Genomic DNA, 19474 nt, shown 5'->3' on the forward strand with positions numbered 1-19474 from the left:
GCACTATTATCCTGACAGCAAGAAGAGAACATGGCATGTGTGGGAGGAATGACTATAAGCAACTCCCTTGATTATTTTTTGACATAAGGATTGAAAGATTTCTAATTATTGCTGAACTGGGTGGAAGGACTCAAAATATGATACTAAACTACTATTTTTTTTTTAGACTATGAAATTCAGAGGCAAATCAGTGAACTGGAGAATGGAGGTGAAATTCTGAATGAAACGCGTTCGTTCGATTACAAGCTGGGGTGAGTTCTCATTGACAGCATCTTGAACACAGGTAGATGGGGCTCCAGCCTGGGTTCACCGCAGTCACCTTGGAGAAGGTACTTAGCTTCTCTGCACTTTGCTTTCCTCATTAGTGAAGTTAGGAAAATGCTGTACGGGGATGTGATACACCCTATAGGGCTGGTGAGAGTTTCACCTGACCGAACCAGACCTGCTCAGTCACAGGTCCTGGCCCTTCCCCAGCTTCCAGTTTATATCCTTTGCACCAAGAGTTTTTACTTCCTTAAATTCTATCGGTCCTAAGCTCTGCCATTTTAAGCTAGAGGTGGAGGGAAGCTCAGAGCTGGTTGTAGAAGTGCCTTCTTCTGTTTGGATAACTCCGAGTCTCATTTTCTGACTCTAAATTTTAAGGGTTTTATACACTTAGCAGAAGACTGAGAAGAAATGTTCAGAAGCTTGGAGTTTGAGCTGTTAAATGTTAGAAACATTGAAATAATTTATTTTCTTTTTAAATTATCATGCTAAACATTTCTTTCTTTAGTATTATTGCTGAAATGTATTCATATAAATGTCTCCCAAGAAAGGCCAAGATGCTGGAATCTCCTGTCGTCTACTGATTGGGGAATCCCTGTCTGCATATGCACTTGCCAATGCTACATGCAGCCTTTTTTTTTTTTTTTTTTTTAACGTTTTCTGATTTAACTGTCATAGGTGCACCATGCCGATGAGAGACAAAGAAGGAAAACAAGACTACAGGTGATTACTCCTCTTGTCAAAATACCGTTCTGCATTCGGGGTTGGGGCTCATTTCAGATCCACTTGCAGACCAACGTGATGATCCTAGGAACCCCTTTTTGTGGTTGCATGATGGAAAATCTAGACTTCCTATTTTATGTGTATACTGAGAGAAAGAATATTTCTTGGACTTGGTATCCTTGGAGCACCTTACTTGACATAATTCAACAGTTAGAAAACACTGTTCACTCACCTCTGTGTCAGAGTTGTTGCAGTTAAGCCCAGAGGATGGCAGCTGCGGGTGGGGCCTGGGCTCTTCTTACTTCATATTCAGTGACAAACTCAGTAACACACTGAAAGTCTGTGAGAAGATAGAAAAAAGAGATGTTTATGTTAATGGCAGTTCCCTTCAAACCTCAGGTGATGCTATGTGATTGATAAATTTAACAAATCAGACTTAATATGAGGTCCAGAAGTAAAGCAAATAATAAGGATAGCTTAAGAGCAATTGAACCTTTCATTTCTTGCCTGTGTTGAGTTTAGCATGCTGCAGAAATTGAAGATTTAAGCAACAGAGTTATGGAGATTGGCCCACCTTTCCTATGCAGCGTGCAGGGAGATGTCAGAGTAGCCATTGCTGTTGATGAGGAACAGACGTAGCACTGGGATGTGGGGAAGAAGCAGCTCATAAACCCTCAGGGTGAATGTCACCTCGGGGACTCCCCTCGTGTGTCCGTCAAAGTCACCCTTGCTGTTACTGTGATCTTCTAGGTTCAGTCTCTTCTTCCCAAAACATTCTTGTTCTCCAGTGTTGCCCCTACTCTGTTTTTGCCACTTTCTCACTGAGCATGGAGTTTGGCTTTTAGCTCAGCCGATGGCTTCAGCTCAATCCCCCAGGTGAATAGATGGGATTCAGGAAGCCTCCCTTTGGTTTCCTCTTGCCTTCAGAAGTCAGACTGATTCATAGCACAGATTTGGCGTCGAGGTGATAGGTCGCCTGCACGTCTGATCTATTGCCTTGGAGCTGCCATTTATTCTGCATTATCCTGCTTCTGCATAAGCCCTTTGACAAGTATGGGCTGAGAGAAACGTTAGATGCTGGAATAGAACAAAGGGAAGGTCATCTTTGTTTCATAAGAGTATATGTAGTGGTGCGGCTTCCACGCTTTTAAAAAAGTTAATTGACTTTTTTAGAGCAGTTGTAGGTTTACAGCAGAATTGAGTGGAAATTACGGTTCCCATAAACTCCTTGTTTTATGCCATAAACTTCCTCCGCCTCACACACACACACAGATTCCCCCGATGACATCTTGCGTTAGTGTGTAGTGTGGTAACGTTTGTTAAAATTGATGAGCCGGTACTGATACCTTACTATTAACTAAAGTCCGTACTTTACATGAGGGTTTGCTCTTTATGTTGTACATTCTGTGGGTCTTGACAGATGTGTAATGGCATGTCCCCACCGTTACAGTGTCACACAGAACAGTTCACTGCCCTGAAAATCTCCTGGGCTCTACCCCTCCCACCCTCCCTCTCCCCTCGTGTCTGTATTATGTTTAGGCAAAATCCATTTTTTCTTTTTCTTTTTCTCTGACTTTTCATTTATTCCTCAAAGATTGCTAGAAATTTTGAAAATATAAAAATGAAGGACATCATCTTTCTTCCTAAAAACTGTTCTCAAGTTGGTCCTGTTTCTTCCCGCCTGTGTCTTTGTGAATATGTACTTTATCCACAACTATAGATCACAGCACAGCTTCAACCCTGTCTTGCGCCTTTTTCACTCAGCGCTAGTTTGGAAACATGGAGAGTGGGGGGTTAGATTGTTTTGACTGTACTTTATACCCGTACAGGGGCTAGTTCCTAGGAAACCAGGAGACTTGATATTTGGGGTTAGAAAATTTTTACAAGTCGCATGGCTTCTAGACACAAACCTCCATGTTGATGACAGGTGTGTTCCCTCTAAGCAAACCAAGTACTCAGAGGCAGGCCGTCTCCTCTCTCCGCCCAGGTTCATGCCGGAGCCCAACCTGCCCCCGCTGCTGCTCTATGACTCGGCGTCCCTGCCTGCTGGCGCAGACCCGCAGCAGGTGATCAACATTGACCAGATCCGGGAGCAGCTCCCTGAGCTGCCCAGCGTAACCCGGGAGAAACTGGTGCAACGGTACGGGATGCTGCCAGAGCACAGCTTCGCCTTGCTGGTGGGTATCGATCAGGAGGCTGCAGTGAGCTTGGCAGCTGGGGATGCTCTGCAGGGGGCTGCGGGTGGAGCGTCCCGACGGCTTCAGTTGTACTGCAGAACGAGATGTGGTGACCTTGGCTCACCAGCCCTTATGATTAGTGCGCCTCAGAAAACGAGACATGGCGTCTCCTGTCAGTCAATTCTTGTGTATAGAAGTGAACAGTCACCCACCACTGCCGGGGAGGCGTCTTGAAGACGGTCCAGCTATAACGGATGAATGTTTCCCTGTGCATCTGGGAGACAAAGGAAAATCAATGTATAGGCTTTCCAGATGTCTGGCAGTATTGAACCATGACAGGGTCTGGCAGGAAGCTGGGCTCTCAAAAAGCCAGCCAGTTGTATTACTGCTTGTAGAGGGAAACATTCCACACAAAATGCCAAAAACTCGGACCAGAAGTGTCGGTCCTGAGGCTTGAGAATGCTTCTGAAGAGAATCTGACACCGCGCAGATCTGTCAGGGATTTTCCATCCTCCCAGGGCTGCTGGGACTTTGTAGTTTCCCTTTGTCACGGCAACGTTAAAGCGACACAGATGCCATGAAGTGGCATTCCATCACGGATGCCTTCCTGCCTGTCAGGGAGGAAGTGGCAGGTCCTGCTGCGTCTCTCGGGGCAGGGTGTCCGCTGCACTCATCGTGGGCAGCACGTGAATCGCTGGGAACGCCAGAGCTTTGCATTTTAATTGACCCATAATAACACATAGGGATATCAGGGGATTCATACTTGTGTGCAGACTTACCCACTTCAGTAACAACACCCTGCTGTTTCTGGTCCAACACAGGCCAGCGAATGTTGAATGAATGAGTCTTTCTGTATCATCTGTTAATCAGCTAATCTGAAAAGTATCCAGAGAGTATCCAAAACTCGGTTTTGGTAAATCGACTTCAGAAAAACACACAAGTCCTAAGAGGCTTCAGGTTAAAAGGTGTTCCGTACAAGCTGCACATGAAGGCTCTCACCACCGGGATTGGACACAGTGGGTTATTTTCTCATCGTTGGAGTTGATCGCTGCCTCCTCTGGACTGCTGTTGTCTCGTACTCACACCTCTGTGGCAATTACATCGGCTGTATTTTAATTATTTATTAATTAATGTATTTTGTTCAGTGCCTTGAACACAAGGACTGTTTCATCCTCTCGCTTTGTCACTCGGCAGATTAGCTCATCAACAGTGCTAATTAAGCGCATTAAGCCAAATCTTTGTGTGAGTCAGTTCGTCTTCGTGAGTCAGTTAGTCTGCATCTTGTTCAGAGCACCTTTTAACCTGAAACCTCTTAAAACTCACCAATTTTTCCTAAGTTGATTTAACAAAACTGAGTTTTAGCCTCACACATCTTCCCCACCATCTTGAATTTCCAGCCCACTTGAAATAAACTTCAGACTAAACACTAAAGCCTAAATTCCAGTCCTGCATTTAGTAACATGTTTGCCGAATTCTATAACGGATGGGAGGACCCAGACCGAGCCTCTGCCGCCGCAGACGGTGCCCTCACCTGCCCCGGCAGGAAGCCCCTGCGGCAGAGACACGTCTGTATCTGTGCCCGGGCCCCACGCCTCTGTCTTTCAGGTGCCACAGCCTCGGAGGCCTTGAATAAATGTTTGCTGAAGGTGGCAAGTGATGAGTGGGTCTCACTTTTCATAGTTTAAGGCCCTGTTTAGGGGAACTTCTTTTTGATCTATTCATTTCAGCACTTTTATTAGCATCTCCTATGTAGCAGGTACTGAGATAGGGACAAAGTTGTTTTGTTTTTTTTTAATGTTTTCTTTGCTTTCTAAGAGCGTGCGTGTGTGTGTGTGTGTGTGTGTGTGTGTGTGTGGCACTGCAGCTAACCAACTCCGGGGCAGGCTGCAATATACAACGTAGGCTGGGAGCCCAGAGGAGGTAATGATTACCTTGATGGGACAACAGGGGGAAAAAACTCAAGAAGAGGGTGGTTTTGAGCCAGTTTTGTAGGGACTTACTCTTTCGATGTATTAAAAATATGCTTATTTTTACAGCTTGCAAATAATGTATTAGGTGATTAGTTTGGGTTTTTTTTTTTTTTCAATATATGTAATGTCTAGTACTAGAAATTCTCAAGACAGGTGAGAAGCGAACTTGATAGGAATAGACAGAGAATGATTCAGACGTTTTCCTGAAATTCACCATCCTGAGCTCCTGATGACTTGGGTAATCACTGGAAGCTGAGTTACTCATAACATACTCATAACAGTGTGTCCGTGTTTTCTCCTGCCTTCATCAGAAACACAACAGATTGCCAAGAAGGGCAGATGCACAAATCTAATGAACCATCTTTCAATTTAAAGAGTGCCCAGGAGTGTTCATTAAATCAGTAGCTGTGGTGGAGGTGTGCTCTGCAGAGCTCTGACTCCATGCTTCTGCTTCCGGATCGCTCATTAATTAAACATGATGCACATACCCACCCCCACACAGGCCTCACCCACCAACAACAAAAACTTTAAAACTCAACTCTAGCCTTTAACTTATCCTGTCATCTTACAGCACTGATTGCGAATTGATCATTTCTTCTTGGTATTTACAGAGCTCTGATGTGGGTGTATCTTATCACCCGACACAATGTCTGGCACACAGGAGGCATCCGTGAATGGCTGGACAGACAAGCAGATGAACAGGGCACTATCATGGTGCATAGGGAGGTCCTGGGAGAAGCAGCAATCCTATTAAGCGTCCCTGTTTCCGAAGGTTGGATACATAAACCATTGACCACATGAACCCTTTTGACAGGCCAGCAAGTCAGGGGGTGGCGTGTGGGTCCCTGAGCTCCGGGAAAGAAGGCTGATATTTGCCCCTCAGCCACTCCACGTGCAGTGGCCGGCCACAGGTCCCTCGGTCTCTCTGACTCTTGTCTTCTGAACTGGTTTCTTTAGGACATTAAATCAACTCTACGTTCTGATTTTGTCTCTTAAACCCTCCTGAGAATCCCCTCCCAAGAGATAAACCCGTATTACTGTTTTTTCGTCTGGCCTCATAAAAAGTACCTTGCCCCACGTGAAATTTCAACCTACTTAGCTAACCTTTCTTCCCTACCTTGTGTCAAACTCCCTTGATTTCTGACCTCATTTGTAAGGATCAAGGAATAGAAATCCAGAAGCTGAGATCTCGGCGTTAGAATTCTGAAGTAGGAGAGACTCTAATAGCCTAGCAGGTCCTTTTCTGAGCCAGTGTATCCAGGAGTAATTATTAGAATGGTCTAGATTATACACATGTGCATTTTCCTTAGCTGATAACCCAGGTGATTTCTGTGGGGGATCTCTTCTTAAACTCAGCTTTACTGAACTCAGAACACAAACGAATTGCAGTCACTGGCCTGACAAGCAGCCCGGAGTAGAGGCTGTTGGCTGACAGCAGTCTCTGCAGTTCATGGCGGACCACCTTCTCATCCGTGCTCCCAGCATCCTCGAGGTCGGTACCGTCCACCTCCCCATCCTCCCGGGGAGGAAACGTCACCTCTGTGGGTAAGTGTCAGATGCTGAGTGACTTCGTCAGGCCTGTGGGGAAGCTGAGTTCAGGGCCCAGACTTTTCTAAGCTCTCCTGCCTGCTGGCATGTGTCATGTGCCATAAGCCCAAACAGAAATAATGTTTCAAGTTCATTGCTATTTGGCTCACTTAATAGAGAAAACAGAGTGTTTACAATTGTTGATATGAATGCTTTATCTGGCCCCACTGATGCTTCATGAAGCACGGTCATAGAACATCAGTTCCTTTTAAACTTTTGCCCACCCTTTAGGTTTTTAAGATGCCAGACTGTCCTATAAATAAACACAAAGTGCTGGCTACTATACTTAGTGAAAATCAATCAACTCCAATGAAGCGCAGAAATTATGTTTATTTTCTAAGTAGAAAATTTAAGTCCGAAAAGAAATGTAGGCTCTCCTCTGCAGTTTTACTTACTTTGATTCTTAGACTTTCTGCCATTGGTCCTTGGCCCCTTCTGGCTGAGTCATTGAGAAGGGCCTCCGCGCAGGGTGGGGCGGGGGTGGGTTGTGGATTCTGTGGGATGGTTCTGCCCAGTATCTAACGTCATGCACTTGGTAAGGGACACATGTGAGCTCACAGCGTGACTGGCAGAAAGATTCCAGTGGAGGAAGGGCAGAGCGGCCCCAGATCAGTGCTTCCCGAGAGCCCGCGGTGCTCATCACAGCGCCCGGTCCTGCTGTCAGATGTAAGAGCTTTATCTTTTCCGGGTTGTTGGTAACTCTTCTGAGTAGCCCTGCGGGTCAGTGATTGAGAGACAGACGCTCTGGGTCCCAGACCTCACCTCTGACACTTAGGAGCTGGAAGGGCCCAGCGAACGTGCCCACAGCTGTCCCCTCCCCAGAGGAAGGAGGAGGGGTGTGAGTCAGTTACCCCGAAGGTGACAGGCACAGGGCATCTTCAGTGAATCGAAAAAATCTCAGTACAGCCAAGCAGATTGCTGGGAACAGGCTGGCACGGAAAAGAGCACCGGGCAGCTGCTAACACATCAAGAGCCGTGCGAGGCAGGATCTTAAGGAAAACCCGACACGGCCCCAGCGAGACTGTCGGGAGACGTGACTGAGACCCTCCAGGGCAGTGCCTTGCTGCCGCACGCGTCTGCCTGTGTGTGCAACCTCAAGGCGTGTGGTCTTGTTTGAACAACTTCATTCCCGCAGCTGGTTATTCCCCATTTAAAGTCATAATCTTTTGTTTCTGACATCATGGAAAAGGTTAAGGTGTCTCTAGGGAACAAAGAAACAAAGTATGTCATGACTGTGGTTGGTTGTCAAATGGATTGTTTTTCAAGAGTTTTGCTTTGAGTCTCTCGTTAGCTGGAAATGGCCTGGTTTTCTATCTGGATGAATTGCCTAGGAAATAATTCCCTGTGATAAATAGCTGTGTATCCCATAGGTAATGCTGCTTTAAAGCTAGTAGTTTAAAAAAGCATCTGAAGCCTTATTGACTGGTTTTAGACTGCCCTGACTTACCGAGGAGCAAAGGACGACGCACCGTCTAACTGCAGCCAGAGGAAAATCCATTCGATCACCCTCGTCACCATATTTCAGCTCCATGCAATTTTCAAAATTGATTTTATTCTTCATTTTATAAAATTGCACCCAGTGCTTGCCAGCTTAAGGATGCTTTCACAGTCTCTGCACTGGAAAAATAACCAGTATTTTGTTCTGGGAAAGCTAAATCAAAAGACGTGTCTTCTGACTTGACCCCTGCAAAACCCCCCGTTCATTTGACTCAGGTGTGAATGCCAGGGGGGGTGCTTTCAGAGGTGAGGATCGTCTGGGTTCAGAGCCGTCTGCCCCTCAGGGACCTGTGCACCAGGAGGAGTGCATCCTGAACCCTAGCCATGGGGACTCCACGGGGCTGTGTTCCCAGCCCATCTGGAAGCCTCCCTTCCTGTCTGTGGGATGGCTTCCTTTTGGGGACAGTTAACAGAAAGCCGCTATTGAGTGACACAGGCCCCCTCCCTGCCAGGACCGCTAGACAACCATGGCGTTAGGCTCATTAAAATGTGATTGTCTTCAGAATTGATTTCTTGACAGCATGCTCTCTGTGTCCCATTCTTGTGGAGGCTTTGATTATGCCTGTCTGCTGTCAACTTTTATTACCTGAATTATTTGAATTTTGATTATCCAGGGAAAGTCCCACTCCTAAGTTGGTTTCCCCTCAATGTCTCTTCTAGAGTGGCTGCATCACAGAGAATGTAAACCCATTTCCCTGAGCGGAGCCGGTACCCTGAGCCCAGCTCAGATATGTGTACTTCCCGGCTTTGCTGGGAACAGAGCACAGGTGAAATTGCTGAGACCAGAGTTTCACTCAGATTTTAGGGGCTCCCAAGCCCTCCGGGAACCTGACCTAGAGGTGGAAATTGTGGGACCAAAATAGAACTATAGACTTCTCGAATCATGCACTCCTGAGACAGACTAGAGGTCGCACACTCGGTGTTTCAGTCAATTTCGGAGCTTCTGCAGATGTTCTTGAAAGTGGCAGTGGTGGGTCAGGGTTCCGACTTCTTGCTGACACACCCAAGTGGAGAGTGATGTTTCCTGTGCTGGCCTCACACCCCAATTCACCACCTTTTGTTTTTCCCCGCTGACGACTCTTCTGGGTGCTGCTTTTTTTTTACCCCCCTCACTCGCTAAGAGATTTCACAGCCACTCCCTGCTTCTGTAAAAAGCAGGTCCCATTCACATCGTAGACCCAGGCCCGCTCTCCCCCCTACACCGAACACCCCAGTCCTTCATCTGCCCTTGGTTTCTGCCCTAGACCCACCACTCTCCTGGGGCCGCCTTCCTTAATTTCCGTTTCTACCCTAACTCTAGCATCTGATGTGATTTTCAGGGACATTTTCACCAAGTTGTTGGGCCTGCGTTCTGTCTCTCTCAGTTTGTCAGAGTGACGAGCGTCACAGGAATGACGGGGAACCACGGAGCCCCTGACAGGCAGGTGCCAGGCCCTCCTCCCAGGCGGCAGGTGGTGCTGGTCCTGCAGGCGCCTCCCTCGGCAAAACGACTCCACAGGACATGTGGGAGGGCTCCTGTCCCCTGGGAGCCCTGTAGTGTGGGGTGGGGGCGGCCCCACCGTCCTCCTTCCTGGTCTGGGAGCAGCTATGTGGCAAGCCACAGCAGAGAGTGCCACATGGTCTAGGTGTGCCCTGGCAACGGCAGAACCCATGCTTGCCGTTTTCTCCTCCTTGTTTCTAAGCTAATTGCTGAGGGCCCTTGCGACACTTTTTAATATGTTAGGAACCTTTGAACAGCTGGCAGCTATCAGATAAAATAATGGAAGTGGTGGGAAGGTGCATTCTTTGGATAAGCTGGTTGCTTTACGTCGTGCCCGGCCCAGTGGGAGCTCAGTGCCAGGCCCCAGGAGGGAATGTGACCTGTCTTCATCAGAGGCAGCACAACACGGAGTCTAAGAGCACAGGCCACAGAGGTCTGAGCCCCAGCTCTACTGCTCTCTTGCTGTGCGACCTCAGCGTGTCCTCATCCGTGAAAGACGATTCCGCTGGTTCCTTGGCTGATAGTTGGTGTTGGGATTAAAGGAGTTAATGCAGAGAATGCACTTAGGACAGTGCTGGCACCCATTACTGTTGCTGGTGAGGCCATTATGAACGCCACCCACAGCAGCCGCAGCCACGTGCAGCCCCCCGCAGGGCTGGCTGCTCATCTTCAGGTAGCAGGTCTTCAGGCAATAAAGCCGGGGTCCCCGTAGCCGCCGGGTCACCCCCGGCCACACAACCAGCTGTTCCACAACGTGTGCTCCGTGGCCTTTTTCTTCCCTGACTCTGCCACCAGGCAGCTGTGTCTGTCCAGTTCCGCTCTACTTCTAAATATAGTCCAGCCGCATTCTGCCCTATCGTCGGGTTCCCAGGGCATGTGGCTTAGAACAGGAATGGCAGTTGAGAAGTCAGCCTTCATCCCATTCCAACAGGACAGCCTTCCAGCATTTGTCATCTCTGAAGGTAGAACGTACAAGTCAGCTTCGGGGCACCTGGCTTGCAGGCTCCAATGCAGGGGGAATCGGATTCTTCCCAGAGCCTCAGGGAAGGCAGGTGACCCCTCTGCCTTGTCTCACCCCAGCGACGACACAGTGATCAGCCGACAGACCCGCTGGCAGCAGAGGTTTCCTGTCAACGTCTGAGAGGCTGGCCTGGCATTGGCTCTGGGTGTAATCGAATGCTTTGGGAAATCTGATTAAAATGTGAAAAGGATGCTCTACGGTCTCAGAGCTGTGAAGTGTGTCTGGTATTATAGAGAAGACAGGCTGGTGTCCATGCTGCTTTGGCTCGCTCTGAGGGAACAGTCAGAGCTGCAGCTGACCGGGAGACTTGGCCGCTGTAGCTGAAGTCTCAGCTCTATCTGATGTGTGGAAGATTAGTGCTGGCTGGTTTCCTCTGAGAAGGGTCCCCTAATGCAGTGGCCTTTCTGCATTGCCCGTAATACAGTTTTCACATAGGAGAATGACTGGTCCACAGTGTCCTGAGAAAACTCGATAGCTACCCTGCCCTGTCCACCAGGGACTTCAGAGATTTGTGCCAAGCTTATTAGCATTCACCAATCTCAGAAAAACGAAGAAGGCCTTACCTAGAATGCTGTGTGTTTTTTTTTTCCTGAGAAGCGGGCTTCGGATCTAAAGAGCCAGAGCAGGCAGCCCACACGTGACGTTCCATCGATCCGTCATCTCTGGGTGGCAGCAGCTCAGCCTCCCCCAGCCCCGCCGCCGACAGCTCACCCCGTCACAATCACAGCCTCGCCCGCCCGCCGCACGTTGCGTACTGAAACCACGGAGCCCCCAGTGAAGTACAGCGCCAGCCCGGAGAGGCTTCATCACAGCACTGACATGAGAAGACAAACCGAAGTCTGACTGGCCGTGTTATCCATCCAATACAAAAACCACCCAAGGGTAGAGGAATAGATATTCATCACGTCTCGGCAACTCAGCCAGGCCTGGGAGTTCAAGTGCAGTATTTCTAGGTGGATTTAGAAAGCCTTTCCTTGGCCAGGCGGAGTCCTCCCCCTGACAGCTCTTTTCACCAGCGGGCCAGCCTGGCTGGGTTAGAGCAAAGGGAGCTCTGCTCGTCTGATTTGGGCCGGATCGTGGTTTTTCCTACCTCCCCGGTGGTTTGTGTGCCATTGTGGAAGTCTGAGTACTTTTCCCTAAGTTAAGCAGAACTTTGTCTTTGTGCCGCCTGGATTTGCCTTTATCTGTAGACAAGCTTTGGCTGCTGTGGTGGCCTTTGCCCTGGTTTAGCATGAACAGAATGATGGCATCGGCTTGAAGAGGTTCAGGAGATGACGAGATCGTTCAGCAGGCTTGTCACTGGAGGCTGCGTCTGTTATCGGGGGCACGTAGGTTTTTTTTTTTAATTATGGACTGTCTCCTTCAGCAGCTGCGTGCCTGTGTGTGTGTTACAGCCTCTGCAGCCGTGCAGCTTTGACAGCCCTTTGTCAGTAGGTCTTCTTCCCCATATTGTAACTTTCCTGAAAGATCTCTTGGTTAATGAAGGGTCTCTGGAAGTGGTGAGGGTGAGAGCCTTACCTGCAGTAAAAAGTGAAAAAGGAATATTTCAAGGAAAGTCAACTTGATTTGAATGTCAGCAGGTAGGGCAAATCTGCTGCTTAGAACGTGGTCCCTCTGCATTTGGAAACTCCAGCCTCCCCTACCTGCTGGAACATGTTTTTATTTTCCTTATTGAATAACAGAGGGTGGGCTTAGCTGAATTTCTCGGTTCTGCCAAATCCATGAGAGCTGGTGGTTAGCCACTGTGTGTAAACTGTTGGGTGCCATGGGTTTCCTCTTACGCAGAATTGTGGCAATTCTCATATTTAAGGGTGAACATATGATAAAGGGTGAGCGTTCCCGTGTGATTTTTTTTTAAAGTCCACGTAGAGATGGGAGAGTCCCTCCACCCAGACTAACCAGGCAGCTGCAGTGACGCAGCACTGACGAAGCTCTAGTCACAGAATGGGGCCCGCGGCCCCTGACTCTTGGAGACGGCGGTCCATAGAGCAGGAACGGTAGAGGCGTCTTCAGACACCTCTCCTTGGTGAGCCAACCCAGCTGACGGTTTTCATGGAGCAAGATGAGGCTCAGGGTCAGCTCAGCGGCCTGGCGGCTCCCTCCTCCGGTTAGTGGTCTCAATAGATCACCTGTCTATGTTCTTCCTCGTTTTGGAAACATGTGAAAACCACTTCTGTCACCTCTGGGGCTGATGTGAAGATGGATACAGTTATGATCTACTTTTGGTTTTGCAGAAGTAGAATGTTCTGTTTGTTGTTTCTTGATTTGCTCCTTTCCTGCCTTCTTATTCTAGCGATCGCCAGGACCTGCAGCAGAAGACAGGCCTACAGAGAGGCCGGGCAGTAAACTCGGCCGGGCGTGCAGCTCGGGAGTAACGGTTGTAGGGGACGCAGGGCTGACACTGAGCTTGGAGGGTGGCGAGTTCCACCGTCCTCGGGCCCACAAAGTCCAGGCTCTGCAGCGTGTTCATTCCTCTGACAAAACGCTCTGTAAATGTACGGCGACAGCGTGAAGTAGGATTCTTGCTGTTTACTGAAAGTGATCGGAATTTTCTGGTGACAGCTCTGTGTTTGGGGAAGTACCAGTCGACGTCTCAGAGGAGGCAGAGGGTGACAGTTTCATATTTGCCTTCAGAATGCTGATCTTTCAGTTTTTAGAAGTTTTATATAATTTTTTTTTCCTTTACAGAATGAAGTTGGCCTACTGGAGTTCTTCCAAAATGTGATGAAAGAAACTAGGGCAGAGCCAAAAAAAGTGACTAGTTGGGTCCTCAACACTTTTCTGGGTTTTTTAAAGCAGCAGAACCTTGCTGTTAGTGAGAGGTGAGTGGGGACGGCGTGGGTGGGAGGGTGGGTCTGGGGGCTGGTCTCCCTTTGTGATGAACTCTGTCCAGAAGCACTTGAGATAGCGCAGGGCTGCTGTCCTCAGGATCCCCTGACAAGACACAGATGTCCCCTGTGAATCCCAAATCCTAAAGCTGTCCGCCATCGCATCTGAAAGGTCATTTATTCAAACCTCTGACCCTCCATGCTGTCCTTTATTCCATGCTGGGCTGAGGGCCTGAAGGCCTGAAGGTGTGTAAGGCAGGGAGTGGACAAGCGGGTGCGGGATACAAACCCGGAAGAAGCAGAAAGGCGCCTCAGGCATTCGGCTGGCGCTGTTGGGCCGCAGGTGCGCACAGGCTGCTGCGAATGCGCAGAAAGGGGGGCTGCACCGAGGCGGGGGGTCAGCCAGGCTCTCCCTGAGAAGGGAGAGCGAGGTTCCTCAGAAGCCGAGCCCTGAGGGACTAGTGGGAGTTGCCGAGGGCTGGGAGAGGCAGGGCGTCCAGAGCAGGGACGCGATCGTCAGTCGTGGACCTTGACGCTCGGAGACCAGCAGGCGTGGGAGGCTCAGAAGACCCAGAAGCTCCGGGGGCCTCAGGAGGGAGGGAGGGAACTTCAGAGATGGGAGAGGGCCACCTGGTGGCTTCACCTGCCTTTGTTAGCAGCCCTCGAATACCTGAGAGCACAGCTCACTTGAGTTTCCCTCTAGGGGGTGGGATGGAAGATGGACCAGAGGTGGGAAGCCTGGTTGGGCCCCTCTTACAGGAGCACCCATGAGAAACGCCCTGTGCCCAAGTGTGGTGGCATCACTGAGTGAGGTGACCAAGGTAAGGGCAGTGATTTCACACCTGCATGACTCCAGGTCCCAGGCATGGGCTGTGGAGCAAGATGGGGGCAGCGCCTTTCAGCATGGCTGGGGGTGAGGGAAGGGGGACGGGGTGTGGAGGACACTGTGTTCCTTTTGGACACCCTGGGTTTGAGCTGCCTGTGGGACAGACGTCCCCCTCATGGGGTGACCCATGGCAGCTGATGAGAGACATCTGTCTCGGAGGTGTAAATCCAAGAGTGGGTTAGTTTAGACTCTGCCCCATGCCAAGTTCTGTGCCGAATATGGGGAAACCAGTCCCAAAGACAGATGTGGTCCCTGCTCTTGGAGCTGCCAGTCTAGAGGCTGGTGACTGTGAAGCAGTGAGCCGAGTTCCCTGAGAAGGGGCGGGAGCAGCTGAGCTGCGCCCTGTGTGAAGGGTGAGTGGGGCCAGGCAGGCCACGGGGGTCCGAGCGCTCCAGGCACAGGGACCAGCGCGCGTCAGAGTCTTGGGGGTGAAGGCAGCGCACAGCCCATGTATGTGGATCATGGACTCGGCGGCAAGTAGATGGTGCAAGAAGCCATGGGAGCAGATGAGAGCAGTCGGGGAGGAAACAGTGCGACCGGCAGCTGCGGAAGGGGCCCGAGACACCCTTGGACTTTAACCACCGAGTGTGGGCAGAGGAAGGGGAGAACCAGGAGCGTGGGGGTCACAGAAGCCAGAGAAAAGGGAAGTGTCGAGAAGGACGGAATGAGCCGCAGGTTCTAGTGTGGTGGGGGACACAGTGGATGGTCCCAGCGGGAGGCAGAGTGGTTTGAGCTTTTGCAGGAGAGGTCAATCTTAGCTTTAAATAAGTTTTTCCACTTTGTCGGCTGTGATGTCACTTGAGTCACTGAATCTCAGTCTCGGCGGACACCTGAGATGCCTTCTGGTTGGGCTCTGGCCTTTAGCAGAGGAGGAGATCCAGGCCCTGGGGGTGAGGTGCCCACCTGCTCAGGCTGGAAGCCAGTCTCCTGACTTTTCAGATCAGTTTCTTCCTATGTTGATCTGTGAAGTTAGAGGTTTGCTTAACAACCGTTTGGGGAGCTTCTAGAGGAGCTGGGGTTGAACTTGGAGTTGAATTCGAGCCCCCAGTATTTATCCAAACAGTTCATAAGCACTAGTGTTTTAAGAACCCAAGGGCAAACAAACGCTCAATAAAAGTGTACTTGGTTGTTCCAAGTCAAGTAAGGAGGAGGCTGAGCAATGGTTCTTACAGTTTTTGTGGAGCAGGAACTGAGGATCCAGAACAAAGCTGTGGCAGATCCCCCGGCTCCACAGCTCAGAGCAGCGCTGGCTGGGCTGCGTGTGTCCACCAGCCTCACCGGGGAGGGCACGTAGCCAGAGAGCGGCCTCGGCGCCGGGGCTCACGTTTCCAAAGCAGAGAACAGCAGTAGCCACGAAGCTAGCAGTGTTCCCGTGATGACACCAGGCTGGGAGCCCTCCAGAGATCACGTCGGCAGGAACTGATTTTGCAAATGAGCATTCATCTTTGGAAACTGCCCGAAAGAATGATGTTTAAAGAGTCCGACCCGGAAAGCTCTAGTTGAACTTGGCACTTTGATTGTTTCAAGTGTATTGCTTTGGAAGTTGGCCTTTGATTAATAACGCATAAATAACTATTCATAACAGGTTTGATTTACTTAAGAAAGTGGAAATAACAGATTTCCCGAGCAGGCATTTCCTGGTAAGATCAGGCAAGGGCAGCTGTCCAGTTGTGCACTCCAGCTGTTTACCCAGACCTGCAGGGTAGCCGTGGCAACTGAGGTGCTAGGAAACCAGGGGAGGCTTTTCAGCCGAGAAGGCACTGGTGCTGACAGGAGGGTCAGTCCAGCGTGTGAGGGATGGGGCAGCATCCAGGAAGGGGCGCGGGAGGCAGGGGCCGGGAGCCTGTCAGAAGTCCCTGCCGTAAGCCTCTTTGTATCCAGCCTGTGAGCTGAGGATGGTTATTACCTCTCATATGAGTCAAAACAAAGACCATGTGACTGAGACCAGGTGAGTCCCACAGAGCCTTAAATACTTACTCTTGGGCGCCTTCCAGAAGTTTGCCAACCCCAGGCTTAGAGCCTGTTGGGGCCGGGCCCTCTGTGGGGCAGCTGACCGGTGGGGGGGGGGGGCAGGCCCTGACCGGTGGGGGGGGCAGCCTGGGGGACAGGGGTGCTTTTCTTCTCTGTCAGACTGAGGCAGAGCCCTGGGCCCCTCCTTGTGAGCAGGAGGACACGGAAGAGGGCAGTCAGGGAGGAGGAAGGGAACCCGAGGCCCAGGAGGAGGGATTTTCACATATGTTTAGTCTGCCCAGGAGTCAGGGTGCGGCAGGCTGGGGACGCTGTGACGTTTGGCCATAAGTGAGGGGAGGCGAGTTTTTAAGAGAACAGCTTCCGTGGAGGGATAGGGTTGGAGTCCAAGCGACGTGTGCTTGCGAAGGCAGATGGCAGCCACTGATGCTCTCTGTTGGTAAAAATAAGGTAAGAAACCAGGCAGAAGTAAGTGACCGCAAGCTCACTGGAAGGCATTTTCAAGAGAGGGAAGCCCTGAGCGTTTGTGAAGGTGTGGGATTAAAGCCGCAGGAGAGAGGAAATGGGTACCTGAGTAGCAGAGAGGAGAGAGGAAAGTGGGGTGGAAAGTGATGAGGTCTGGCGCATGGGCGGAGGGGTTGTGTGAGGGAGGAGGAGGAGGGCACCCCGGAAAATTCTGAGCCTTGTCTCACTGGTGTCCTGGTGTCCTGGTGATGTGGGAGGTGAGGATCTGCTGAGAAGGGGGCGGGGGGTGGGAAAGAGACTAAGACCGTTGCTTGGGTGGGGGCACCAGGTAGGGGTGTCAGGAAACTAGCGAGTTGACCAGAAGGATTACTGAGCAGCATGAGCCACCTGGATGTCCATGCCTGTCTTCCTCCGCCAGCGTCTCGTGTCCCGTGGACTTTAGGCCTCAGGTGAGCCTGGGGATTGAGACGGGCTGCGTGTTTCATGGATACCAGCATGGCTGTCGAGGTGTCAGGTGTCTGCTCCCAGAACCCAAGCTGGAGATGGAGCTGTGATCCTAAAAGGGCTCTGAGGGACTGGGGGAAGCCAGAAGGCCTGACAGACCCCACGTCCCTGCATCTGTGGATGTACCGGGCTCAGGATTGGAGACCAGCACACGGAGCCTACGGCTTCCATGTCAGGTTCTTCTGTGGTGGAGACACTCACTGTCCAGAAACCAGTATGATCTGACAGCAGCACATGCGTAGCTTAGGCCTCTCTCCCGTTATGCTCCATACCACGTGGCCTGTTTAACTATGAGGGGGCCTCTCCAGGTCAGGGTGACTGGTCCTGATCTATGTCACTGTCTTACTCAAGGTTGGCCCTGGCACGGCTGGAATGAGTTGGTGCAGGAGACCAGCCGTCCTTGTTGGGTCGGGGGAGAGAAGTCCCGAGGGGCGGGGGAGAAGTCCACGACACGGATACTGCTGCCCTACTGTGTGTCGCACACAGTGGCTACAAAAGAGTGATTGAGAAATCCCACAAGCTGCGAGGTCGGTGGAGATACTTTATAGTGAATTAAGGTCGCCGGATGAAAGGCCAAGTATTTTTAGCTACGCTGTGTTCTATTTCTGTCCCCACAGCCCTTTATCATCGTTCCTGTGGGAGCAAGGACCCTTCCTTTCGCAGGCTCGAGAAATCTAGTTCAACCCAGTGCTTAGTACAGGTTCTGCCCACGGTCTGCGCTCTAATTGGCCTTTGTGTTGACTAGGATTGTAGAACATCCAAGAAACCCGAATTTTTAAAACAACCTGGATTCTTTATTACTTGTCGGTAAGGGCGGGAGGTTGGAGAGGGGTTCCCGTTTACCCCCCAGCCCTCTGGCCTCATCCTGATGAGAGTTCATCAGGGTGGCTCACAGCCGCTCCAAATACCAACTTAGTGCCGCCAGACACTCTCCAAAGCCGGTTTCCTCTGGGAATTACCTTTTATCCACACTTGGGGATGAACAGACACTTGAAGGACGATGGGCTGCCGTCCCACGTGAGCAGCCCCGCGAGGCTTCACTGGACCTGAGTCAGAGTCCGGTCGGTCGGACCTGGTGAGCTTGCACGCGGCTGGTTTGGAATTCCGGGAAATGGGCATAAGGGGCGAAGCGGTCGTTTCCTTTTTATTGTCTGAGAGCTTACAAAGAAGTGAATAGTGAATGATGGAAGTGAGACTTAAAGAGAAGGGGTTTTCAAGTGGCATTAGGAGCATCTCCGAAGATTTCGTTTCCACAGAGCCTTCTGTGCTGTGAGTCGTTGGCAGTCTGTTTGAAGCTCACCCCCTCGTGACCTCAGATAGACAGCGTTTCATTAGCCTATTGCTGTATGTGTTTAAAAGTATCAGAACCATCTATTTTACAAGAAATAGTCTGTAATTCAGGCTTGTGTTCTCAGTAATCCTCAACATTCACCCCAGCTCTTGCCCTGAGTGTGACCTGATGACACTTTATGTGTTTGGTTGCCCTTTGGCCTTGTATATCATGAGATCTTGGCAAGTAAGTCACTTCCTAGACGTGTAGATATAATGGAGTCTGGGCCCTTCTGAATCCAGAAAGCTGCCGAGAGGCTGCAGGACAGGACCGAGTGTGGCCGCCCGTGAGGCCGGTAAGCACGTGGCTGGTACTCATTGCGTCCCTACAAGAAAAGCTCTTCCAATTGAAAAATTTATATTTGCCAGAAAACACTCAGAAAAGTGGCTTTGTTTGCTGTTTTGTTTGAAGTAATTTTTAGGCTGATCTTTTAGTTGACAATATTTAATTACTGGATTTTTTCTTTTCTTTTCTTTTCTCATCGTGGTTCATGAATTTTGCAGCCACCTCCTTTTTTTTGACTAATTAAACTGAGCAGTTGTCTGTTGCTACAACTTCTGCCAAACAGCGGTTATTGTCTGTGGTGAAATAAAGAAAAACAACACTAGTCACAGAAATGTGTTATATCCTAGAATACCAGATATATAAATAAAATAGAGCCCAGTTGGCCTTTCCTTTCATTCCTGGGCTGGGGTTTAATTATTCAAACCTACAAAGTCAAGTGCTTTGATTTTGAGTGGCACTAAATGTGGAGGCCAACAGAGTGAAATGGAA

The 19474-nt window shown here is 50.1% G+C and overlaps 1 protein-coding gene across 2 annotated transcripts in view; it reads left to right on the forward strand.

The window, feature by feature from the left end:
* The window catches only part of GATB (glutamyl-tRNA amidotransferase subunit B), a 74261-nt gene that overhangs the window by 47141 nt on the left and 7646 nt on the right, over positions 1-19474 (forward strand). For both annotated transcript variants that reach the window (XM_072975726.1, XM_072975730.1), the window contains 4 exons: positions 167-251; positions 943-987; positions 2975-3164; positions 13408-13541. In XM_072975726.1, coding sequence (XP_072831827.1) covers positions 167-251; positions 943-987; positions 2975-3164; positions 13408-13541 — 454 coding nt within the window. The remainder of the gene's footprint in view (positions 1-166; positions 252-942; positions 988-2974; positions 3165-13407; positions 13542-19474) is intronic.

The sequence above is a fragment of the Vicugna pacos genome, chromosome 2, assembly GCF_048564905.1.
Source record: "Vicugna pacos chromosome 2, VicPac4, whole genome shotgun sequence".
NCBI classification, from domain to species: Eukaryota; Metazoa; Chordata; class Mammalia; order Artiodactyla; family Camelidae; genus Vicugna; species Vicugna pacos.